Genomic DNA, 26,444 nt, shown 5'->3' with positions numbered 1-26,444 from the left:
CAACACACACACACACAAAAATATATATATATATATATATATATTGCAAACCTGTTTTATCTGTCTTTGATGAGCAGGTTTAGGTGTTTGAACATGGGACTTTTTTTTGGCACTTTGTTAAATGGGTCTTGCTGTGAATAGCACTTACTAAGAAATAATGATCTCTCTCCTCTGTCTTGTCAACTTCCCCCCTCCCCCCCTCTTTCTCCTCTCATTCTCTTAATTTTTTTATTGATATTTTAAATTGGCTTTGTTTGGATTTTGGTTTTCTTCATGGTAGTTATCAATGCAGTTCATTTTTCCTTTATTTCATTCTGGTATAATTTAGTAATAACCTCTCCAGCAGCTTGGAAATGGTATTTTTCTGCTTAATAATATTGGTTCCCTCCTTATGTAACCCTTAAGCTGGATTAGCTGGCTCAGGATGGTGAGATGAACTCTAGCAAAATTCACATTATATTTTTATTATCTATTGTCAGATAATTTTTTTTTTTTTTTTTTTTTGTTGTTGAATACTGTCATATGTTATTCCTTAACATTTTTGGAGCTTAATTATCTTATTCAATGCACCATAACCAACATGGGTAGTAGTAAGAAAGACAGTTTAGTCTCTGATGGAAATGTGTTTTTGAATCTCATGAATGACTCCTTATTGACTACATCCGTTGGCTTTTTCAATGCACAGCTTCTGCCCTTAGGGTCATGTACAGCAGCTTAAATTCTCCAGCTCAGCTAACAGGTTGGAGCTCAAGCAGTGGTGATCCCTGTGGGCAGTCCTGGAGAGGTGTATCCTGCTCAGGCTCTGCAGTTACAGAAATGTGATTCCTTTCTCTTTTTATTTTCCCTTCATGTTCTAATGCTTTTTCCTAATACATACATTTACTTATATGCCATATCCCACCAGCAAATTATCAGGTCTTGGACTTACTGGGTCATTGGGGTACCAGCTAACAAGTCTAACTTCTCTAACAATCCTGTAAGTGCTTTTTTTTTTTTTAATGTTATATTTTATATTAGCTTTGATTAATTGATTACTTGAAGTGTGAAAATCCATCCAGGGATGTAAGTAATAATAATCTTGGAAACCAGATACCCTATCAACTCCCTCCGAATTTGCAGCAACTGTAAGTTCTCCTAGTTCTACATTCTTTTGATCCCCTCTCCCCCTCAGCCCAAAGAGAAAAAAAAAATGAAAAAGCGTAAGAGCAACAACTGATATCTGAACTGCAGAAACCTCGCTGGAAACTCCTTCAATGGTGGGATCCCTTATTCACTTTCTCAGATGACTTCACTTAAGTACCTGTGAGTACCATTTGATTAGTGATCATTTAGTTCATTTTCCTGTGCAAAATTCCTTAGGAAGACTCTGAACTAAACGACAGCATTCTTGATGACTGTAGAAACATCAGTCATAATCAACTTCAGGACCAGTTGGGTGACATATTCGGACAGCTTTCTGCTCTTACCACATTGTGAGATATCTCTGTAACTTCTGAAAGCTATCATGATCACTTCATGCTAGATAATATCATTAAGAAATTGCAGCGTCATCTTCTTTATCATTTTGTTTAGTTTATTAAATGTTCAAAGTTTGGCCTTGTTACGGTATGTGACTTTGTTCATATTTAGGCTGTTTTTGGTTGGATATAAGTAAAAATATATTTTACTTAGGCTCTGTTTGTTTCGGCATCATGTAAAACTTTACATGTGAAAATTTTACATGGAAAAATTTACATGTAAAATTTTCCTTGTTGAAATATTTTCCAGTGTTTGTTTGCAAGAGGGAAAATAGGATGTCAAATATTACTGTAACATTTTTCGGCATTTGTTTGCAAGAGGGAAGATACCTTCCTTTGCTTTCAACTCTCATAGCTTATTTACCAAAAAACAAAACTCTCACAGCTTCTTGACAACCCGTTACCCCACATATCTACATCAACCATAACCCGCAATATAAAACTAGTGAATTTAAAAAAAAACCATCAGTAAAGATATGGGGAAGGAATCTCTGAGCAAACGGAATAAGGAGGCACACCAAAAGATGTGAACTGTGATAAATGAAAGAGATGGAATTGATTGCGAGTTACCGCAGCATTCGCGACACAAAGAGCACACTCAGCAGCATACTTGGGCTTGGGCTTTGAACTCCTTGGGGCTTGGGAGGCTCAGTTACAAAAAGAGTCTGCTATGAACCGATTGTGGTTTAGGACTTTGTACAAATGTAAGCAAATACTGGAAGAGTCCAAAGGACCAAAACGTCCATCCATCCCACCAAGACCACAATTCGTCTCGATCCCTTTGGACCTCTACTGTGTGAATTCATTGTTTAGAGTTGGTGGGCTACATGTGTGGGTGGCAGAGGTGTGTAGTTTATGATCCATTAGGCATTAGGAATATATATGATGATGGACCTCAAGTCCAAATCTAATAAAGTTTGGGTCCATTAGGTTTCTAGGCTCAAGCCCATTAACTCTCTCTCTCTGTCTTTGTGTAACCCTAGATTTTGCTTTGCTTCGGAGCTTATTTTGACCTTCCGTTCTACTGATCAATCTAAAAAACCGTGCATATCCTCTCGAAGCTTCAGTGCAAGTGAGAAATCTAACCTCATCTCTATTCTTCTTTCTTTCCTCTTTACTGAGCTTATTTATGATATTGTTTGGGTTTTCATGTTTAAAAAATGAATTATCTGTTTGTTCTGTTCGTTTTCTTGAGTGAATCCATCAGAATTGTCCACGCGAACACTCCTGATAATACCGTTCAAAGCAACCAAACAGAATATCCCGGATCGATTCCTCAAACCTAGTGAAGCCCCATCTCTGCTATTCCTCAAGTCCAACGATACTCCAAGAACTCTACACAGTTCACCATTCCCGTCCGATAACATCATTACCTTATCTCCAAAACTTATAGTCTTAGCCCACGCCTTCATCACAAACTCATCGTTCATGGCGATGCAAACCACTACATTGACATTCCCTGATTTCATCTCCTCGGCCATCTGTGAAAAGCGAGTACACTTGGGAGCGAATGGGATGGAGACTCCGAGGAAAACAAGTTTCTACCCTTTTGCGATTGATGAGATGGTGATGGATCAAAGATGGTTGTTTTGATCGAGGTAGGAGAAGGTTGTAGAGGGGATGGAACGGGGCTACCGTAGAGATTGAGGAAAGATGATTTTTGGGACGGAGGGAGGATGGCGTGAGTATCTAACCCATTTCCTTGATTTCGTTGGGGAAGAACATAATAGTTTTCCAAGCTTGTTTTCCGCCCATTTTAGGCGTTAAATATGTCTGCCTATTTTCAAGTAAATGCCAAGATTTTGGTAAAATTTTACTAAAATTTTCCAAGTTCCAAAACAAATGTCGGAAAATCTAATGTTACTGTAAAATTTTACATGGAAATTTTTCCACACCGAAACAAAGCTTTAACAAATAACTTCCAATGCATTTGGATGGAATGCGAGAAGTTGCATGGTACTTCATTCTTTACATGTCTCCCAAAGTTCTAATAGGATGCATCATTGTTTTTCTTTTTTGCTTCTTTCACTTTGTTAAGATATGTGTCACGATGAGGGCATTTGCCCCTATCGTGATTAGTTGTTATCTTTATCTTTGGTTTTATTCTTTCCTAGTAGACTAGTGTTTACTTTCCTAAATTCGAGTTAAACTAGGATTTGACTTTCCTTTCCAATTGGTTATTGATTCTATAAATATGCAATGAGGGGGACTGCCAAGCTATCGGTTGTTATTCTTGACAGTCCCTTCTTCTTCTTCTTCTCTCTCTCTCTCTCTCTCTCCCCCCTATTGCAGGTATTGATTACAGGTTCTAGGTTTGTCACACACTTCTTTGGGTTTCTCTCCCCAACCCTCTTCTTTTTATGCACTTCGTTTTTAACCAAACATGCTAGAAATATTATTGAGTTTAAACATTATCAATTACTTTCTACAGAGGGCAGTGTCTACCTGTTTGTAAATTTTTGTATTTTTCAGAATGGAGGTCTACGCCCTAATTCTTGTACATTCCACCTCCACAATGAAGTTCATATCAGATCTGTCTTAGAAAAAAAAAAAAAAAAAAAGGGAAGTGGTTATCAGAGCCAAATAATGATGGTAACAACAAAAGCAACTATGTATATAAACTTTTTTTTTTGGAATTGTTGCGAAAATATTTATCCTTGTAGCTGTTCTGTGGATTTCAGACCTTGTGAATGATAATGTGATGATGATCTCCCCTCTGTGCTTCAGGGACTTCTCTTTCAATGCATTTGCAGGTAACCTTTCTGAGAGTTTTAGCTCCCTTTCAAGTGTGACTAGCATGTAAGTAAAACAACTGGTTATCTGATTTGATACCAATACTTAATTTACCAGGTTTTCCTTGCTTAGTTATCTTATTTATAATTATGCAGGTATTTACAGAACAACCAATTTACAGGTACCATTAATGTCCTTGCGAATCTTCCCCTTGAAAATCTGTGAGTGATCTTTGTCAATTATTTGAGAAGCACGTATATTGTCCTTGCTATGATGGCGGAATTTTCAATTTCAACCCATTTAATGCTTCATTGCATTTTTGTTTTCAGAAATGTTGAAAACAACCATTTTAGCGGCTGGATTCCTGACCAGTTGAAAAGCATAAACAGTTTGCAGTAAGAAACACAAAACCCTGAGTTTCTTTTTGTGGAAACATATTTTTGGTTATTGTTTGGATCTGAGCTTTATGATTTTCACATCAGGACTGCAGGCAACTCATGGACATCAGGGCCTGCACCACCGCCTCCACCATATACATCTCCGCCACCAAGAGGACATTCCAATCGAAATAAGGGTAGCAGTAACAGCCCTTCTGATGGTAATGGTGGTGGGAAGAAATCAGGTATAGGAGGTGGAGGGGTTGCAGGAATAGTGATATCAATTTTGGTCGTTGGTGCAATAGTAGCATTCTTCTTAATGAAAAAGAGATCCAGAAAGCCTACGCCAGATGTTGAAAAGCTTGACACTGATCGACCTTTCACCCCTCTTGCTTTGAATGAAGTTCAAGGTAGTTTGCTTTATATGTTTACTCTTTATCTTTGAAGCTTTATCTGTCTTAATACTTGTGTGTCTTGCATAAAATGAGTAATAAAAGAGCATCCAACTTAGATTAGTCATTTTTATTTATTAGATATCAAAAAAATATTTTTACTCACACTTGTGATGGGCACAACCAATAGATAACAATAAATGGGCACCTGGGTTTTTGCATAGCCTTAATAACCATCTACAGCCCCTGGTCCTGATGGGTTCAGTATGGGGTTTTAATTCTGCTTGTTGGGATATCATTAAAGTGGATCTTATTTGGGTCCTTCAAAACTTCTGTTACCCCTTGGCCCTTGCCTTCTCACCATACGCCTTTCCAAGTAGTTTTCTTTGTATGTTTGCTCTTTATCTTTGAAGCTTTGTCTGTCTTAATACTTGTGTCTCTTGCATCAAATGAGTAATAAAAGAGCATCCAACTTAAATTAGTCATTTTCATTTATGAGATATTAAAAAAATATTTTTACGCACATTTGTGATGGGCACAACAAATAGATAAACAATAAATGGGCACCTGCGTTTTTGCATAGCCTCAATAACCATCTTCAGCCCCTGGTCCCTATGGGTTCAGTATGGGGTTTTATTCCGCTTGTTGGGATATCATTAAAGTGGATCTTATTTGGGTCCTTCAAAGCTTCTGTTACCCCTTGCCTTCTCACCATACGCCTGCAAGTGAAGCTAGACATAGGAACTTTACGACAGTTTGATCAAGTGTGAGGTATTGATCAAATGGTTCAAATTCTTACCAAAAAAGGCATACCCAGTGCACGAGGCTCCTGCCACTGCAGGGTCTGGAGAGGGTTACAATGTACAATGCCTTGCCCCTGCTTCGCGGAGAGGCTGTTTCTTGAATCGAACCCATGACCACTTGGTCATAATGGAGCAACCTTACTGTTGCACCAAGGTCCACCCTCTCCTCTGGCTGTTTTCACCATACAGTTAAAACTGCCTTAACCTTCTGTACTGCCAGTGCCCATTTATAGGTGTGTTTTGAACCTCCTTTGGACAAATAGAATGATTTGGAAACTTGAGAATCCATGGGCATAATCTTGCCTCATGGCTTGCTACAACATTAGGTAATTTAGAATTGAAAATCTGACGACTTTGCAATTATTGATTGGAAGCATTCTTGTCTCGAAGCAAGCAATTGCTTGATGTTGCTAAGATCATATTGAATAACTAAGGTGAGAAGCTGCAGAAAGAATATTTTGGAGGTTGGTCCGTCCAAAGACTGATACTTCTCTTGAAGTGAGAGGAACTTTGAAAATTTCAAAGAATCACCGAAGTTGAGTTGCTCAAGTTTAGGATGCTGTGGACAAACAAAATGTTAATTGCCTAACTCTGCTTAATTTTGTGTCAAGAATCTGTTTCAGTGAAATGGATCCCAGGATTTTCACTGAAGAACCTGATGAAACCATAGCTTCAGTTTTGATTTATCTCCATTACCATCTCTTAAGTGAAAAAATGTTTTCTTGGAGACCAGTGCAGAGGGCTTAGATATGTGCTAGTCTGACCCTTAAGCTATCAGTACTGGTAACTGGCCCTCAAATTCAGTGAAATTTACATTACCTTCTGAAGATGTTTTCATTTATATTCAAATGCAAAACTTTCATCATTATTACTGTCTTTGCAGAAATGAAGTCTATTCAGACATCCTCCATGATTAACACAAAGACGTTAGAAACTTCTGCATCGATGAACCTTAGACCTCCACCCATTGATCGGCACAAATCTTTTGATGAAGATGACTTTTCAAACAAGCCTCCTGTTGTCAAGAAAGCTAATTCTACTCCCATAAGCACTACAATGTATTCAATAGCAGACCTGCAGATGGCTACAGGAAGCTTTAGTGTGGAAAACCTTATTGGTGAGGGGTCTATTGGACGTGTTTATCGAGCCCAATTCGACAATGGGAAGGTATAGATTTCTTCTTGATGAGGTGTAGAATCCTTTACCCAATTTCCCATGCTAACAAATGATCAGTAAAATGATTATCATTACATGAAGTGTTTCAGAACACTCTTGTTAAAGCTCTAGGGGCAATTCTGTCCTATCAGGCTTAGTATTCTGTCCTATTAGGTTTATTGCCTTTTTACTTATTGTAATAAGTAGGTTAGGGGTAGTTCTGTCCCCTCACTTACCCTCTTATTTTGGACATATATATATATATATAAATGACCTGCGATAGTTACAATTCACTATCGCTTGGTTCTGGTTTGCAACAATCTCTACATCCTTCTTTCATGGCTTCCCATATAACCAAAGATGGGAATGCTCAGATAACTTCATTGGCCATTTCCTGGGGTGGTAGATCTGCTTGCTGGGACCTGGTATATAATGGTCCTGGACATTATACATGTGCCCTCACAGTGTTCTGATACGGTATTTGGTAGGCCATGATGAGAGCCTATGCATTGATTTTCTTGCTTGAATGCCTAGTGCCTATTGGTTCTTGATCTTGACTTCCAAATTTTGATGATTTGCCATAGGTTCTTGCTGTAAAGAAAATAGATTCGTCTGCTCTGCCTTCCCAATCATCTGAAGATTTCATTGAAGTTGTTTCCAACATCTCCCAGTTGTGTCACCCAAATGTGACCGAGCTTGTGGGATACTGTTCTGAGCACGGGCAGCACTTGTTAGTCTATGAGTTTCATGGGAATGGTTCTCTGCATGATTTCCTGCACCTCTCGGATGAATTCAGCAAGCCGTTAACATGGAATACCCGTGTCAAGATTGCTCTGGGGACTGCACGTGCATTAGAGTAAGTGATTTAGGTTATATAGACAAATAAGCTTTTCATCATTTAACACCATTTCTAATATAATAGTTTTCCCTTTAAATCAAAATTGAGGTATTTGGACAGAATCCCCAACCCCCAAACTCCAAAGCTCCTTGCACCATAATGAATAATGTTCTATGAAGGTTTGGCTGTTAAAGTATTAGTTCCATTGATAATTTGTTCTGCCACTAGTTGTGGGAACTGGGAAGCAACTTTATAGCTTTTAAGCCATTAATTTGTCTCACACACTCTAAAATTTTTTCTTCTCAACCCCCCCCCCCCAAAAAAAAAAAAGGGAGTTGGGAGCAGTATAAATTCATGTGATCTTACCTTGTAGGTTAAGTAAATTCCATGAACCAGGTCTACAAAGTTTATTGACCCCATCACATTACCTAAATATTGATATTTTTGGAATCTTCAATACTTGAAACCTGTAGGAGCTTGTATGAGTTACTTTGATCAGTTCTGGAGTATTGCTGGCAGTTTTGGTCAAATTTTCTGGAATGGTTCTTCTGGGAAGCACTCCATTGATTCTTACAAGTATTCTTATACTAAATGACTGCTATTAATTACTGGATGTGATAAAAAAAAAAATTACGGTAAATGATCCCCTAAAATAATGAGGAAGTGATTCTTAGCAGTAAAATGTGAATATAACAACAAAATTAAAGTTAAAAAAAAAAAGGACCACTCCAAAGAATGAAATTTGTGCCAAAGTTGACCTTAGTCAAAGTCACAGTGGAGAATCAAAAACCCCTTGGGCTCTTATTGTTCCAACGGAAAATATTTCCCTGGAAAGTCAACTATGTTCATAAATGTTCTCCTTATTTTCTGCTATTTAAATTTCTTTTACAATTGTACACCATAATGAAGCATATTTGAGCTTGATTGAGTGAGGGAAAGAATCCAGCCATATGATGGGGGTGTTGACCTCCATGGATGCCAAGTGTATCAACCACCAACATACCACCATGTTTTTGGGAAAAGAAGATCCTGAAATTGTAATGGAAATTGTTTTTCAAAATTTTGTATAACATCAGTAAAATATATTCTCGTTTTTAAGTCTCATACAACTTCAGTTGCATCTGTTTCAAATTCCTGGAAAATATTTTTCGTTGAAACAAATGGAACCTTAGTGTCATTCTCCAAAGATGTGGTACAGAATGCACTCTTAGTTCGTCCTTAAAGGTGGACCTTGGTGTACTTCATCTGTTTGCTTTTGCAAACTTTACATTTCATGGAAGATCTGATTGGCCAACTCTCTGGCTGATGGGTAAGCTAGTTGTGGTGTCAAATCTTTTTGCTTGGATCCCTACTCCTTGTGGGTAGCCATCTTCGGCCTTTGCTGGCAATAAATTTATTTGTCTTAAAAATAAAGCACACTTAGTTTATCGAATGTGAAATTATTTATACCTGGTCATAGTTCAACTTTGATTTCGAGGAAAAGGTAAGCATTTTCTTTAATGATTTAAATGAAAAGATAATTGTACAGTAACAATTGCCAATGGACCAATTAAGGACATCATAACTATAGAACTGTAGCTATGTTTGTTCCCATTCTTTTTTTTTTTTGTGGGGGGGGGGGTGGCGGTCTTATTCTTTTCCTTTAAATCTGAAACTGAGCTACTATTACTGGCCAATTCTTCTAAAGGTGCCAGATTTGTCACTCACCAAAGTCAATGTGTTTGTCCAGTGCTCTGTTGATCTGAGCATGTTATGTGCTGTAATACGAAAAGGTGGGTGCATTGCTCCATACTAACTAAAAATCTATTCAGGTATCTACATGAAGTTTGCTCGCCATCTGTTGTTCACAAGAATTTCAAGTCTGCCAACATTTTACTGGACATGGAGCTGAATCCTCACCTTTCAGATTGTGGCTTAGCAAACTTCATACCAAATGTGGATCAGGTGAGAATTTTGAGATTCCAAAAGTTGTACTACAATTTCTCATATCCAAAGCATGCTGAAATTACATGATTATGTTGGCATTTTATCTCAATTTTTCTCATCACTAGTCCCCTCAATAATGCCAGAAGAGTTGGGCTGAGGAAGGATTTGTGTTTTAGTATGCAGTACATAACCATGAAATAATTATCTGACCTCTGCCATGGGGCTATGAATGTTCTATTTTTATTATTATTATTATTTGAGTGGTGGGGGGAGGGAAAGGGGGTCTCGAATAAACACAATCATGAGTAAAATTAGCATGATCAGTATACAAGCGTGACAAGAATGTAAAAACAAACATTAGCCCCAGAAACATGAAAGCGCCACATCAATAATGTGGTTATATTGACTTTTCTTTTTTTAATAGGGAATAGAGCCATTTGTACACTAATCCATACCTTCTGCTGTCCTTTGCTAATTTATCGACAAGTTTGTTGCTTGATCTAGGCCACCATTGACGTGAGATGTCTGTGGAGGATGTTAGTCATCTTGCTTTTTTTATCACTAAAGAGTCTCCAATCTCTCCATAGGTTGATGCCTACCAAGCTTGTCTTACAACCATGTGTCAATAATCTGTAATTGGTGATCCAACAAGAATCTCTGAAGTCCTATACTCTCCCTCACCACAAGCTCCAAAATCTTTCCTCAAAGATGTACCTCCATTACACCCGACCTCTTTTATTTGTCATGGGTGGAGACCAAGTGCAAAGAAGCCTATAACACACCAACTACTTATCCCTAGATCTGTTCCATTTATAGCACTAGAGCTCCTTGGAAATGGGGTTGTCTTGGTTATAAGCAAATTGTACTAGAAAGACACTGCTGATCTACCTGTCAATAGTTTCATAGGCTGAGGTCTTGGTATGGTTTCAGCCATCACTACGCCTGGTTCCTGTAGCCTGCTCATCAATAACCGGAGTGAAATTCTACCCTTACTTATTCACCACTTTTTCAGGTGTTGAACCATAACGTGGGATCTGGATATAGTGCACCTGAGGTTGCAATGTCTGGCCAGTATACGATGAAAAGTGACGTGTATAGCTTTGGAGTGGTCATGTTGGAGCTTCTTACTGGTCGGAAACCATTTGATAGGTAAAAACCATCTGATATTAGAAGCATAAGGATGTTTTTCAAGTTTTCTCAAAACTTCAATTCTGTTTTTCTTTTTATGTGGATAATTCCGGCAGCTTGAAGTCAAGATCTGAGCAATCATTGGTCCGGTGGGCAACACCTCAGCTTCATGATATCGACGCTCTGTCAAAGATGGTTGATCCAGCTCTTAAAGGGCTGTATCCCGCCAAGTCCCTCTCGCGATTTGCTGATGTGGTGGCTCTTTGCGTCCAGGTAATATGTCAGCAAAGATCTTGAACAGCAATTTAGTATTGTGATCTCCTGTTACCACCTGTTATTTTTCCCCGACTGAGTATCATAAATCTTGATTTGGGCAGCTGGAGCCAGAGTTCCGACCACCCATGTCAGAAGTGGTGCAAGCACTTGTTAGGCTGGTGCAGCGAGCAAACATGAGCAAGAGAACGGCTGCAGATGTGCAAGGAGTTCGGAGAGCAGAAGACACAGACATACAGGAGTAAATGTTTAAAGTAGGCATGAGCTTGATATGATCCCTGTTGATAGGCGCTTGTTTTTTTTCTTTGGGTGGGGGCGGGCGTGGTGGTTTCTGGGTGAATAGAGAAGCGGAAAGGGAAGAGTGAGAGATGGGGTGGGAGCTTTTGTTTTCAGAAGGATATGGTGGCACACTGACACTGGAAAATTTATATGGATTCATTGATTTTCAAAGGAGTACTGAACAATACTTTCCTCGGTTTGTAATTTTCTATTCTCTTTTGTCTTCAATGGGCTTCCTCGATCCCCTATATATGACATTCTTGAACGGAAATATTGCATCTGCTTCTAACAACGATGGAAATTAATTTGCCCATTAAAGCTTTTATTATGCCTTTATAAACAGGGTAGAGATTAAGAATCTGCAAAAAATTAGCTCAAAATCCTCATCTGCTATTTGTCGCAGGGTCATGACACTTTGAGAGGTACCTGTGGGCTTGGGATGGTGCACAATGCACCGTGTTGTCACACTGGTTTTGTTCCAACAGGTAAAGGGCATGTCGGGAAATCAAAAATCGTGCCAGTATGCTTTTTCAAGGTTGTTGATTTCTCCTACTACAGAAAAGGATCAAATGCTTAGGGCTACCTTGAGAAAAAGAATTTTGTTTCACCTTTCTTGGTTCCTCTTGGTGTTGTTTTATCTTAATAAATCTTAAATGCAAGTGTGATTCAAATTTACTGCATCAAACAGCAACCCATGTAACTTATTTAGCCCCTCAAACAGAGAACAAAGAGAATCTTTAAAAATGAGATTGAAGCTTCAGGAATCAGTTTTGCTGCAATAATCAAGAGAAAATCTACCTCACTTGGACGTAGCCGAGTCCTCTTTGCTTTTTAGGGTTGTAGATGAACCAAAGAGACTATTATGGAACATGTGATAAGGTTTCTAGTTTTGCTCGATTTAGAGAAGAAGAATCGATTGTAGCTTCTTCAGCAACCACCCAAGATTTCAAATGTTCAAGAAGCACGATACGATCAGGAATGCAGGGGTATGCGTGGGTGGAGGAGAGGCACAGTTACGGTAGGTTCTTGCGTTTCTTGAGGGACGAGAAGCATGATTGAGTCATGCATGAAATTATCGGGAACGCCCTCAATTAAACCACCCTTTATTCTTTCCTGTTTTTGCTAGACTCCCTCAAAAGTTTGTCTTTTGGGATGCACAAAATGGATTTTTTTTTTTTAATTCAAGGAAATAAAGAAGACATTAAGATTAAGACAATTTACAAGACAACGTTTGAATCATAGCCATTTGAGCCTTGAGCTTAACGGCTCCTAATGTCCCAGGGTTACTTTGTACACAAAAAATCTTGCTCAACAGATGATCAAGTTCCAGTTTGTGAGCAAAGGCAGCCCATGGCCACCTCAAAAGATTACTACTATCCCATAAACCATCTATATCAGCCACATTTGTTAAAATCCTATCCACCTTCCATCCTTGCTTCAAGAGAGCCTTTAATCTGATCAGCATTCCCATGGTCGCCGCATCAAAAGCCTCTCCTGTCATAGCAAAGTCAGCAAGGGAATATAAGTATTGCCTTTCTGAACAAAAAGCTATAGCCCAACCAGAAATACCCAAAGATCTATTAGCCACAGCCGTGACTAGAAGCACATGGTCTGCAAATACAGGCAAAAGGCGAGTCATAATAGTCCTACAGTCATATTCCGATTCCTCAAACCTGGATGGTGGTGATGTATAATACTTATAATATTTAGCCATCCATATATTGACTTGTGAAAGCATGAAACCAATATTTGGACGTTGCGACCGCATCACTACCATATTCCTATGATTCCACAAAAAGTAACAAGTAATAATAATACCATAAAAAACATACGATAATTCTTTAGGATCAAAATTACACGAGTTAAAACATACATTATTACGGAAAGAACTGAAGAAAAAGAAATATTACTTAAACGTAAGCCCACCGGACTGGCAACCGAAATCCGCTGTGAGAATTCACAAGCAAAGAAAATATGGAAAGGGTTTTCCTGCTCAACATGACATAGAGCACATGTAGTGTCTATATCCATCCATTTTCGTAGGGAGCACTTTGATGGGAGACCATCCATGGTCATTCTCCAAAAAAATATCTTAAATTTGGGATGGATTCAGAGTTTCCAAAAGAAACACCACCATTGAGAGCATGGAGATGAGCATACACACCAGTTATAGCAGCCATTGTGGTTAGTAATAGACTGATTGGAAAGATATTTAGCAGTCAGTTTGGTTGTGAGACACCCTCTTTTGGATAGACGACATATCCATTTATCACTTTCATTTGAAATTGGGAGAGACACAATTCTATTGGAAACAGGAGCAGGTAGAACAGAGTTCAAGAGATCAAAATTCCAACTACTGTTGATGATAAAATTATTAACCATACACAACACAAGATCAATAGAAGGAGGAGCAAATTCATCAATGAAAGTTACATTAGAGTTAGAAATCCAAAGATCATGCCAAAACTAAGTGGAAACCCCATTTCCAATTTTTCTAAAGATCATATGTTTCAGAGTAGGAAGTCTACTTACAATTGCATTCCAGCATGATGATCCTCTGGTTTTCAGAGAACAGGGTAAAAAATAGAACGATTGTGAAAATATTTGGCCCTCAGCACCACTGACCATAAACTACCTGGTTTAGTCAGCATCCGCCATCCCAGCTTGAGGAGGAGAGCCTTATTTTGGGTTGAAGAATCCCTTATGCCAAGACCACCAATCGACTTAGGGCGACAAATTCAATGCCATCCAATAAGATAAGCCTGACGATAAGAGTCACAGTCTCCATTCCAGAACTGAATAGAGATAGAATCAAGCTACTTGCATATAGTTTTAGGGATAGCAAAACAGGACATAAGGTAAGAAGGCATAGACGCAAGAACTGATTGAATGAGAACCTGTCTGCCAGCATAAGACAGAGATCGAGTTTTCCAAGTGGCAAGTTTGCACAACATGGATTTGACGTTTTTGTAAAAGGTGTTCCTAAGGTACAAAAAATAGACGGCATGTTCTATGAGAATACAAGAATGAACCAGATTTGCCACATAGTTTTGAAGTGTTTTTGTAAAAGTGTTATCAACTCCCGAGACACAAACATGGCCGTCTCATTCTACAAGAACACAAGAACAAAATGAAATTGCCAAATGGTTTTGAGGTGTTCTTGTGTTCAAGCAGCACAAAATAATAGAAAGACTGTGTTTGGTAACGTTTCCCGTTGATTATTTTGGGATAAGTTGTGTCAATTTAAGCAGAAAGGGGGCTAAGGCCTGCGAGACCTAGTCTTACACAATGGGGCTCTTCCCTCCAAAGGAGCTTGGTGCCTTTTGCATAACCTTGAATCTTCCTAGGCTCAGTTCATGAAAGCCATTTATTAACCAAACTGCGATTTCCTGAGTGCCTGACTAGGGATTTCTCCCTCGTGGGCATGGCGCAGTCTAATCGAAGGAAGAAAGGTCCTCGAGGAAGGACTATACTAGAAGTTTGGGACTGGCTCATCCATTAGTATCTAGAATGATAGATGGTTGCCTTCTCTCCATGGATTTAAAGTACCCTCCGTTGAAGCTTAAGGCCTTCCAATGGGTGTCCAATCTAATCTTTGAGACTTCTGGCCAGTGGGACATTGAAATCCTCAACTCTTTAATTCACACAAGGCACTAAAGATGCCATCTTAAGCATCCATCTTCCTTTATTCCCCTCGGAAGACACTTTTGTGTGGGGAGCAACAAGAAATGGATAATACTCAGTTAAATCTGCATACCACCTTTTGTGCAACATTGAAAGTCATAAGAAGTCCATGCTTCCTCAAAGATAGGCTCACAACAAGTGGAGTGACACCCTTGAGGAGGTGTGGAAGCAGATATAGGGTAATGACACTTTTCCAAAAATTTGATCCTTCTTATGAAAAGCTAGAGTGAATGGCCTGGCAACAGGGGAGGGCCTTCAAAAGAGGCAATGCAAGACCGATCCTCAATGTCCAAGATGCGGAGCCCCAAATGGAATCCGTCGACCACATCCTTTTCTATTGTCTCTACGTGCAAGCTGTGTTTGGCTCTCCATTGACGTTAAGAATGCCCCAACACCACAATCTAACATTCTCTGAATGGGTCAGCTCATAGAAAGTTTTCCAAGATGAAGGAAAATGATAATGGAGGGAAGCAGTAACCCTAATGACCTTCACCGTTTGGTCTATTTGGAAAGCTCGAAATGACCTTGTTTTGGGTAGCAAGAACTGGCACCCTCTATAAATGATTGATGCATCAGTCAAAGCACAAGCAGACTGGCTCTTCCAACCACACAATCCATCACCTAGCTCCCAATCAGCACCATGAAACTGCTACATGGATCCCACCAGGTCATCCAACTCTAAAGATCAATTGCGATGCCTCAAAAGACCCCATCAGCAGGAAATGCGGCCTTGGATTCTCTAGCAGAAAGGGATCGCCACTTTGGCCAAATCAGTGATGACCACGTTTGGCTCAATCATAGAAGGAGAAGAACTAGCAATTCGTAATGGCTTACTTGAAGGACTTGGTCTTGGCTTCGATCATCTAGAGGTGGAATCAGATAACAAAGAGCCGATCTCTTATATCCGAAACCCTTTATGAGCAACCCCCTTACTGATCCAACCAATCCTGACAGACATCCATCACCTCTCTACTTACCTGTTGTCATGCTCCTTCTCTTACATTCCTAGGGAAGTTAATGTTTTAGTAGATGCCTTAGCCCAGAAAGCCCTGTCTATGCAATGGACGAGAGTCTTCCCAATTCCACTCCTTGGCTCATGAAACTTTATACTCCATTGGCCACGAGCCCTACATATGCTGAGCAATAGAATCAATTTTATTAGAAAAAAAAAAGCACCCATCGTCATATATTCAAAGGGAAAGGAGAAAGGGGAAAGGGGAAAGGGGAAAAGAGATGCAAAAACCGTTAAACAGTGGGTGTCTCTTAGACTCGGATCCTCTCCAGCTAGCTTGCATCTAATGGCTGGAAGGACCTAGATGCATGACCGGGTACTCCCAGCCATTGGATGCAAGGCTGGGCGATCCAACGGCTGCAGGGATCTGAATCCGGGTTTCTATTACTCGCAGGAAGAAAAGAAAAAAAACAGGGGGTGTTTTGTCATTTCGATTGGCTTTTGTCCCCATCCAAGGTCCTTTGCGCAGGACCTTTTGCCGTATCTATATATACGCTAGAAGCCTGGTTGCCGGTAGGACTGCAGGACAGCTCGGTCAAGTTCTCTTGCTGCGGAAGAAAGCTCGGAAAAAGGCTTCGAGACAGAAGTTATACCATGGCGCCTGAGCCTGAAGAAGAAATCAGTGAGAAAAATCCACGGCCTCTCGATGAAGACGATATTGCTCTTCTTAAAACTTATGTACGATTCCTTTCTAAGAGACGTTAATCGTTTCTCTCTTTAGCTTGTTTAATTTTCGCGATTTAATATGTTTTTTTTCAGATGTAGTGGAATTCGTAAGGTTTTCTGTACTCTAACGTCCATTGGGTTGTAGGATCTCTTACTTTCTGGCCGATAGATGATAACTTGATTGTTTTTCTCCTTTGGCTGCCTTTTAGGGCTTAATGCATCCAGTACCTACCAAAAAAAAAAAGCGCAGTAGTTTTCGCAGCTCTACTATATTCAACATCAGAAACTGGTTTTAGTTACTGACCTAGGATTTGCGACGGCAACTATCCTTGGTAGTTCTTACCAAACATAGAGCATTTGATTCAGTAGCATAAGGTTTATGACGATCAGTTTGATTACGGAAATAAATGTCTCCTGACTGCTATCTTTCTTTGTTGAAAGTTATTTTCTGGAGTATTTCTTTTAATCATTTATTACTGATTTTGATTCGCTTTCCCTCTAATTTATGGAAACCCTAGAGATGTGTAGAGATATTCGTTCGATATTCTTTTGGGAGTGTAGGTATTGAAATTTTATTGAACTTAGTTTCATAGATATGATGGTTGGTGTGACTTATGATTTTTTATTTTATTTTTGGCTTGGTTTACCTATTCCAAATGGTGATTTATTTGATGGCTGTAGTTTTTCCTTTACACGATTTACAAGGCTAGAGAGTTTTTACAATTCCCCCTCCACTTGGCTATGGTCAAATTTCTTTTTTTTTTCCAATGAGGAATTGGAGTTTTTCTCTAGTCATGAATCTTCTCGTCAATGACATTCCCAAGACATAATTCTTTTTTCTATTTCAGCCTGAAGCATTGGCCAATTCTTTGGGTACCGTATGAGTATGGAACCTGAGTGACTGTATCAATTTAGGGTTCTTACTTTCTTGAGGCTATCTTATAAATATACTTGCCAATCTTTCTCTACTACCTCCATGAATTTTATATTTCTTGCATTACCGTCAAGGACATGATGGAGTGAAAAAATATGTAACCCTAATTTGGGAGAAAATGCTCACTGAGAGAAAGAAATTAAAGAGTTTGCAAAGGCTCAGAGAAAGATGTTCTTCACTCAGTTGGAAAATCTTTGAGGACGTAATCTAGAAAGGAATTGCTTGAGGTTGGTAGCTCTAGTTCTGAGGCCAACTGATAGAACCTGATATGGGATTTCTGAGGAATGACTTCAAGATTTTGTTTCTTTGGGTCTATATGTCATGTTTATATTGAGAGTCTTGAGGAAAAGTTTCCAGCTTTTGATTATTTTTGTTTATATGCCCTGTTATATGTAGGAAGTATTCTGTTAACTCATTGTTCTCCTATTCAATGTAAGATTGATTCCCTTTGATCCATAATAATTTTTTGAGTACCCAATAGAAAAATATTAATATCATTAGCTATTAAAATATTCAACACTGATGCAAAAAAAATAAAAATCATTTATTATAGAAGGAAGCACCCGACATCTTTTTCCTCTCTCTAAACAATTGTCAACCAATTCACCACTAATCAGCTCCATCGTCCAGGTAAACCTAAAATGGGGCAAACAATCAGAAACACACTTGAAGGATTTCTTTCTTCTGTAGAGGATATGCCTTTTGAGGATTTGAATTGGTTATTTGGTCCCATATCATATCTTTTAATTTCTTGTAAATTTTAATTGCAGGGTCTTGGACCATATTCCACCAGCATAAAGAAGGTGGAGAAGGAAATCAAAGAAATGGCTAAGAAGGTTAATGATTTATGTGGTATGTTATTGTCCCTACTGCACTGGATTGTTTGAATCTTAGGTAGAAGGGAAAGGAAACCAGCATCAAGCTTACAGTACCTGAAAATAATCTGGAAGAGTTGCATTTACTTAGTGGTTCAAATGTATAGTTGCATGATGTAGATTCAAGTATTTACAAGATTGAACTATTGTAGTTTATTTCATTTCTGCATACACTTGTTTCTTATTCCCATGTCTCTAACATGAAAGAAGATCCTAATATATTAAAACCTAGACTTGCATGCTGAGTGGGGGAAAAGATGATTTTTAAGGGGGGAATGGTAGAGGGGTGGGGTTGCCTATGATATGTTGAGGTGGTTGTGCTCTTGGATACTGAAAGATATGGGTGTTGGACTCAACAAACCCCAAAATAAGGATTTTGGGACTGGGAGGGTGGTATTAATTTTTTTTCTCAATATTTAATTATTTTGTATTGTAAAAAAAATAAATTTCTAAGTCTTACTAGAGGCAGGGATTAAGATATCAAATTAGATGTGTTGGATTGGTTTATCCAAAGACTGATTCAATCCCAAATTGTGTACCTAGATCCTTAACCAGAGGGTTCACATTTCATATAAGCAGCTGGTCCATAGTGTCTAGGTTATTCTATCAATACCATGGTGTAACCTAGGGTTCCAAAACCCTAATTCAGGTCGCTATGGGCCCACCAAAGTGATAGAAAAACTTAGTTTTGGAGGAACAATGGAAGTTCAGTAACTCAATTGAACTCAGCCTTATCCCAACTAATAGAAGTCTACTACATGTGATGCAGATTAATCACCAAAATAGGCTTGTTTTATTAGGAATAAGCCTAGGGTTGGATTCCATACATGTTGGACCTTTGATCTCATGTGTTTTGAGTGTAATAGACCACTTTTATGGGTCTAAAAGGGGGGCATCTAAGGATGCATACGGGTAGGGGTATCAATCGGTCGGTCCGGCTCAGTTTTGGTCCGGGTTGAGTCGGTTCGGTGTGGGAAAGCTGAAACCGAAACCGAACCAATAAGGAAATTCCGGTTTCGGTTTGGTTTCGGTTTTGGTGCGGTTTGGTTTCGGTTTGTCTTCGGTTTCTTAAATAAATTTGTAACCAGGTTGGTTTTGGTTTTTGGTCCAGTTTGGATTCGACTTTCCATACAAATGTATACAAAACTAGGCAAATTTTGATTTTTTTAATGAATTTTGGAGTGTTTCGGTTTCTTACCGGTTTGGTTTTAGTTTCGGTCCGGGTTTTGAGCCGGTTTTGGTTTGGTTTCGGGTTCATCCGGTTTCCGGTGCGGTTCGGTTTGGTTTTGGGGTTGCAATACTCCAAACCGAACCGAACCAATAAGGCTTCGGTTCGGTTCGGTCCGTGTTGTTATCGGTTTGGTCCGGCTGGTTTTACCGGTTCGGTTTAGGAATTGACACCCCTACATACGGGATTACTAGTTAGTTTCCATTTTAGTTGGGTTTGATTTGTGTTATATTTGTTTCCTTAGGAGTCGAGTTATTAATTGAGTTTAGTCATTAGTAGTTAGTTTCTTTTTTCAACTAGTTTCTAATTTCAGTTTCTAGTAACTATTGTATTAGGAGAATGTTTGGTTTCCTTTTTTGATGAACCTTCTATTTTGTAATTCCCTTACCCATCAACATTATAAATAAAAAAATGAGGCTCCTAAAGCTTAGATGATTTTGATAAAAAAAAATTGTTGGTTGTTGCTATTGTCTTCTTCATGAAGAGTTGTCTTGTGTTTGATCAAGGCTGATGGAATTGGTGTTTGATCCAATTGACTCTTTGCGGTGTGAAGCAGAAGAGGTTCCTTTCAAGTGTTCTTCTTCTCCTTCAAGCTATTTCTCTCATCTGTTCTAAAGTATTCAAGGGGGTTAAGTTGTTGGTCTGCTTCATAGGTATCTAAATCCTTTCTTTTACCCGTTCTGTCCAGGCGATAGAGGTTTCTGTGAAGGGATTACAGAATCTGCCAGGCCTATTCCTTCATCGGTTTTTTCTGATTTTCTAACCAGAGGTTCCCCTCACTCAAAGAGGAACTCGATCCAAATCTGAACCCCTTCTGATCTGTGGTTGGTTAGATACGAGAACTCACCCCGTTCTTGTCCTGTAGTGCTAGTGATTCTGTTTTCAGACCCGAAACAGAGATCGGTTAATTGGACCTGCTTCCCTTTGATTATCTGAAATCTGATGTGTGTTGAGTACTTGAGTGACTTTTGGGCTTAATTTTCTGTACCCTAGCTACCCTACTTAGCTAGTCCCAATCTAGTCTCAGAAATCCTTGATTACTGGGCACAGCAGACTTGGTTTCAGATCTGATTTTAAATCTGATTTTAACTTGTGTTGCTGTTATTGGTTGTTCTTTGATTAAAAGATCCTGAAGTTGAGACTTGGTTAGACTTCCCTATCCTTGTCTACATTAACATGGCTCTTTTTTCTCCAATCAGCTCTATTTAAAGCCATATTTGTTACTAGTCTCATGCTATTTATGTTTTTCCTCACTTCTTCTAGAGTCTTTAGGCCTAACCTTGGCTCTTTAACTCCTTCAATCTGAGTCAAACTACCCCTCTGTACTAGAGCATTTCAGAGGCCTACGTTGCACAGATCCGTGACACCTTAATTGACTTTCTCGTAACTTGCTATGTATCAGAGTTGCTCCTAAATTCTAATTTGTTTGTTCCTTATTTTACTTTTCCAAGTTTTACCACTCGTCCTTCTCATTTCAGCTGCACACCAAGTTTGTTTGTATGCTGTTTCTTTGCTGCCCAACATTCAGCTTCATCCAATATTGTTGGTTATTTAACGGTTGTATAAAATTTGCCAATGTAGTCTATCACACCACTCTCCAGACACACCCCTCACTTCATCCACCCCATTCTAATTCTTTGTGCAACATCATACTCTATTTTTTCACTTTGCTCGATCTCTCTATCATCAATTCAACTACCTCGCTTCCAGTCCTACTGTTACTAAGTTACAAACAAGCCTATTTTGGTCATGAAAATGCATCAACATGTGTAACACTACTAGAGAAATCAGGTGCTCACACCCATTGTTGTCAAGGTGTCGTCTAGGCGATGACTAGGCGTATAGTTAGCCTAGTTTGAGTTTGGGCGACTATTGCCTTATTGCAAGACGCATCTCTTATTATGTCAAATATCATTTAAATAAATGTTTTTATATTTTTTATTTTATTTAATTAAGATATTAGTTATAAATAAGCAAATTCCCCCTATCCAATAAAAAATAGTTTAAACATCAAATTCTAAAAGGATAAAAAGTCAACCCCCAGTCCAAGAACAAAAACCGATTTTTTGGTACTACAAGCGGTTTTCAACTTTCAAATGCTGGGTTTTTTTTTAGTTATGAAAATTCCATAAATCTTATCATGGTAAAACAATGTCAAAAACCAAAAGTTCGGTAAAATAATCTTTTGTTTTGATATTTATAAAATTATTTTCATTTAGGCGATTTTAACAGCATTCACGCATTTTTAAATAAGTTTGAATGAAAAATTATGTCATTAAAACTCAGATTTAAGTAATCTTAGGCTTGTTGGAAAGCTAATTTTGTGTTCTACCTAATACAAATTCTCATGTAAAAATGAAATCATTTGACCAGCCAAACTTATTATAGAACAAGAATATTTCTAAATGTTGATTTTTGATGTGTTAATGCTGATTTTTTATGATACAAGGTATATGTAACAAACTAAATAATATTAGAAAGGGGGGAAAAAATAATACTTGGTCGCCTTGTTGACCTTAAGGTGGTTTACATATCGCCTAAACACTTAGGCAGCCCCTCCAACGCCTTGGTTTGCCTTGGTGCCATGACAACTATGCTCACACCAAGTTGTTCTACATGTTTCCAAACTTCTCCTTTTTCCTAACCATTTTGTCTAACCTTTCAAGTCTCAGGAATCTCAACTACGTACATATTACAATCGAAGCATCCATTCCAATATCAGTATCAACTATAGCACTTCCAAGGAGTTTATTTGAATTAAAAATATCAAGCAACAAGTACTACAATTAGTCGATCTTAGAAGGAATCGATTATCAAACATAATTAAAGAATGGTAATCTTAGGAGGGGATTTACTAAATATATTGTTAAAGCAAGGAAAAACCAGGTTCAAGATTTGCAACAATGCGACCTAGAAGTACAGTCTCACCAAAAAAAGAAAAAATATTAATACAACAAACCCATTTTCATTTCTGCACTACAGAGGGAGATTGCAGCACTCTTTTTCAGTCCATGGAACAACCATGCAACCCAGGAGTACAGTCCCATAGATGATAGACCAAAAAAAGAAATAAGGATACAACAAACGCATGCAAACATTTGTTTTCTCCACTATCTTCCATCCTCTACAAGTGTTGATTACATCCATAGAAAGACTCCATCATAAAATGGAAACTAACCCAATCTAGGGGACTAAAATAAAATAGGAAATTACTCTCTCCTTAAAAACAAATATAATAGAATAATTAAAAGATTATATATCACCCTTAAAAGAAAATATCTAATTTATCTTATTATACCCAAATCCCAATTCGGTCCTGGTTCTTGGTTGGAGCTCTCAAACAAGTTCGGCCCCGGTCCAAATAATTGGTCCTGCATTAATTCTCTTTCTGTTGAGAAAAACTTTCCCATAAGGTTTGTGGAATGAAATAAAAGCACACGAATGGGGGCTAGCTGATCCTTGTCTGCGACCTAAACAAAATCCAAGATATGAAGCTTCGATGTTGCATTTGTGTCTTGAAATATGTGGGGATTAAGAAACTCAATGTGTAGAACGGTTATTGTTGTAGTAGATTCTATTGTTGCTTCACCCACTATAACTCTCTCGCCTTCCTACTATGTTTTTGAGCCACTAGTTTCCCTTGAAGACCTCAGTTCTTTTTTTCAACTTTGTGAGGCTCAACTTTCTTTTCTTTGGTCTCGGGTCCAGGCTGTAAGCTAAGAAGTCTTGAGCATCTCCATCAAGTAGTTGTACTTTTCTTTGGTTCTTGGTAGATGCAGTAGCGATATCAACTGATCTGAAATTCCTATTAGCAAGGTCTAACCAGATTTCTATGTTCAGCCCACTGATACATTTCAATTCTCGATGTAGATCTGTCTCTTGGAGTTTGCACTTGGAAGATAAATTGTGGAATTCCATGTTGTAGATATTCACATATTTACCACCTCGTGGAAGTTGACCATCTTGTGGAAAAGCACATTCTCATAGTTAGAAGGAACAAACTTTACATTCAATATCTGTTTCATGACCTCCAATTGGTGATAGTTTCAAGTGATAAACCTTGACTGTAGCAAGTCACCACAAACATGCATACTCAATGAATTTGGTGAGATAAGCTTACTCTTTTGGTCATTCAAAAAGGATTTGTAAGTGAAATTCCTCTCGACCTTGGTCAACTAATCAACAAAAGCTTCAAGTCCCTGTTGAACTATAAAACCTCAACTTTGATACCGTAATTCCTATTTGTGAACTGGTTTTGGGGAATAACTAGCATTGGTGGTGGTTCCAAAGGCGTATGTGTAAGTCGTAGAGTACCAAACTAGGGACATGGTGTAGACAACCTGGATTATCTTGCCAGCTGGTTTTCCTGTAATTCCTTGTGTAGATTGTGAACCTCAAGGTTAGTGATGGGGTGAAGGTCCTGTCATGGTTGGAATAGCTGTAAGAATTTCTGATCTGATACCATTATTGGTGCAACCTAGAGTTCCAAAACCCTAATTCTGGTTGTTGTGGGCCCACCAAAGTGATAAAAACTCAGTTTTAAAGAAATAATGTTAATTCTTCCGTAGAATTTCCAATGTTGAAACTTGATGTCTTCTTTCTCATGTTAAAACAAAAACCAGTGGTGAAGTAATCTAATTGCAGGTGAGAATTCTTTCCCGTATGGAACCCAATTAAGCTGATAATCCTCACTTCTGGGCCTTGGTACCCAATTAAGCTGAAATTATCCTCACTATTAGGCCTCGTAAATGCAACTAGTTTCAGATTGAAAGATCAAGTGGTAAGAGAACCAAAATTTTCTGAAATTGGGTTTGGTGGTACGAAAAGAACCCTTACGAGATTCAGAACATGATGTTAAACTTTCAACTAGGACAGTTTTTCGCCCTCAAATTCTACAGTCTATGTTGCCCTAGGGTGGGGAAGAACACCCTCAATCTCAGTCCAAACCATGAGATCTTGGATGGGTTATGAAGACTTCTTTTCGACACAGTGGTAACGCCAACAACAGGGGAAAAGGGGAAGAACAGTAGCAGGAAAAAAAAAAAAAAAGAGAGGATGAAGAGAACAAAAGGAAAGAATAGTGGGATAGAGAAGACTGATCGGAAGAAGGGGATCTGATCAGAGAGGAAGAAGAAACCAGCATTTGACTAGTCTGTCGATTCTTACAGAAACCAGCTTATAAGTCAAACATTCCAAACCTCTGTAATTGATGGATACATGTTTTTGTATAAATAAACTCAAAGACCATCTCCTAATCGTAATCTGAAACAGAAGCGTTTGACTAGTGTGTCGACTCTTACAGAAACCAGCTTCTAAGTCAAACATTCCAAACCTCTGTAATTGATGGATACAAAGTTTTTGTATAAATAAACTCAAAGACCATCTCCTAATCGTAATCTGAAACAGAAATAGAATTTAAAACAAACTGGACCCCTACCTATTGTTAGCTAATAAAAAGGAAATTGCACCAATATTAAAGAACAAAAATATCCTAGTATCCTATGGAACTGGAGCCCAGATTTGGACTTGTTTCTCTTTGGTCTAGGCCTCCAGATTGAGTCATGTTGGTCCAATCAAGCATGTTCTGCTGTGTAGTACCCATTTCTATATAAGAGGATTCTTTAATACTCAATTTTGGTCAGATCCCAATCCCATAGCTTGATTTCCTTCCATTACTCTATTAGAGAATTATTGTTTCTGTGTCGAAGTGTTCTCTGCAGCTTCATACCATCAAGGTGTATCTTGTCTATCTGTGGTCCTAGAACCAGGCCATGAGCATCAAATACATTGCATGTTTCACTATTGATTCGTGATAACTTCTAGACAATGTCTCCCTTGGTTTTTGTTTGACCCTTTAACCTTGTCTGCACAAACTCTTTAGTAATGGCTACTTTAAGGGTTTTTTTTTTCTTTTTTTCTTTTTTTCTTTCAAAATATTATTTTTAATTTTGAAAAAAAATTATGTTACGACTTCTAATTTATGTGGTGATTAACAGTTGTTGGATTCTTTATTTTCTTCTTGTGGTGATTAACAGTTGGTGAACATCCAATCAATTGCTCTAGAATTTGAACCTATCAGTTCTCTCTTTTTAACTTCCTGAAATTCGGTCTTTTGCGTTTGTTCAAAAACACAGGTATTAAAGAGTCAGACACTGGTTTAGCTGCACCTAGCCAATGGGATCTTGTTTCTGATAAACAGATGATGCAGGAGGAGCAACCTCTACAAGTATATGTTTTTGTTATCTACTTTTCTACTTAACCACATCAGTACTGTTTCTTTTTTCAACATATTTTTAACTTGTGATTGTTGAAAATAGGTTGCAAGGTGCACAAAAATAATTAACCAGAACTCCGAAGATGCAAAGTATGTTATAAATGTTAAGCAAATTGCCAAGGTAATTCCTTGTTATTTTAAATTACAAGAGTTAATAAACCTGTTATAAAAGTGGGGCGAATATCCCTTTTTTTTTTTTGAAGGGGGTGAGTAGTTATTTATTTATTTTTGTTTTTGGTTAATACAGTTTGTCGTTGGCCTGGGTGATAAAGTTTCTCCCACTGATATAGAAGAAGGCATGCGTGTAGGGTAATCTCTCTCTCTCTCTCTCTCTCTCTCTCTCTCCCCCC

General features: G+C 38.3%; 2 protein-coding genes across 2 annotated transcripts in view; both read left to right on the top strand.

Annotated features, from left to right (window-relative positions):
- Positions 1–11,625, top strand: part of LOC122066799 (protein STRUBBELIG-RECEPTOR FAMILY 6) — a 13,040-nt gene extending 1,415 nt beyond the window's left edge. The window contains exons 2-16 of the mRNA XM_042630638.1: positions 686–818; positions 905–976; positions 1,059–1,124; positions 1,231–1,302; positions 1,401–1,472; positions 4,245–4,316; positions 4,406–4,471; positions 4,580–4,645; positions 4,733–5,037; positions 6,706–6,989; positions 7,562–7,833; positions 9,627–9,759; positions 10,754–10,890; positions 10,986–11,142; positions 11,247–11,625. Of these exons, the coding sequence (XP_042486572.1) occupies positions 686–818; positions 905–976; positions 1,059–1,124; positions 1,231–1,302; positions 1,401–1,472; positions 4,245–4,316; positions 4,406–4,471; positions 4,580–4,645; positions 4,733–5,037; positions 6,706–6,989; positions 7,562–7,833; positions 9,627–9,759; positions 10,754–10,890; positions 10,986–11,142; positions 11,247–11,387 (2,048 nt within the window). The 3' untranslated portion in view covers positions 11,388–11,625. The remainder of the gene's footprint in view (positions 1–685; positions 819–904; positions 977–1,058; positions 1,125–1,230; positions 1,303–1,400; positions 1,473–4,244; positions 4,317–4,405; positions 4,472–4,579; positions 4,646–4,732; positions 5,038–6,705; positions 6,990–7,561; positions 7,834–9,626; positions 9,760–10,753; positions 10,891–10,985; positions 11,143–11,246) is intronic.
- Positions 11,626–16,622: 4,997 nt separating this feature from the next.
- Positions 16,623–26,444, top strand: part of LOC122066791 (26S proteasome regulatory subunit 7) — a 16,181-nt gene continuing 6,359 nt past the window's right edge. Inside the window, exons 1-5 of the mRNA XM_042630631.1 lie at positions 16,623–16,795; positions 18,488–18,569; positions 25,955–26,046; positions 26,138–26,215; positions 26,342–26,403. Of these exons, the coding sequence (XP_042486565.1) occupies positions 16,712–16,795; positions 18,488–18,569; positions 25,955–26,046; positions 26,138–26,215; positions 26,342–26,403 (398 nt within the window). The 5' untranslated portion in view covers positions 16,623–16,711. The remainder of the gene's footprint in view (positions 16,796–18,487; positions 18,570–25,954; positions 26,047–26,137; positions 26,216–26,341; positions 26,404–26,444) is intronic.

The sequence above is a fragment of the Macadamia integrifolia genome, chromosome 2, assembly GCF_013358625.1.
Source record: "Macadamia integrifolia cultivar HAES 741 chromosome 2, SCU_Mint_v3, whole genome shotgun sequence".
NCBI lineage: Eukaryota > Viridiplantae > Streptophyta > Magnoliopsida > Proteales > Proteaceae > Macadamia > Macadamia integrifolia.
Note: the sequence above shows the minus strand (reverse complement) of the source record. Positions and strands in the feature narration are given on the sequence as shown.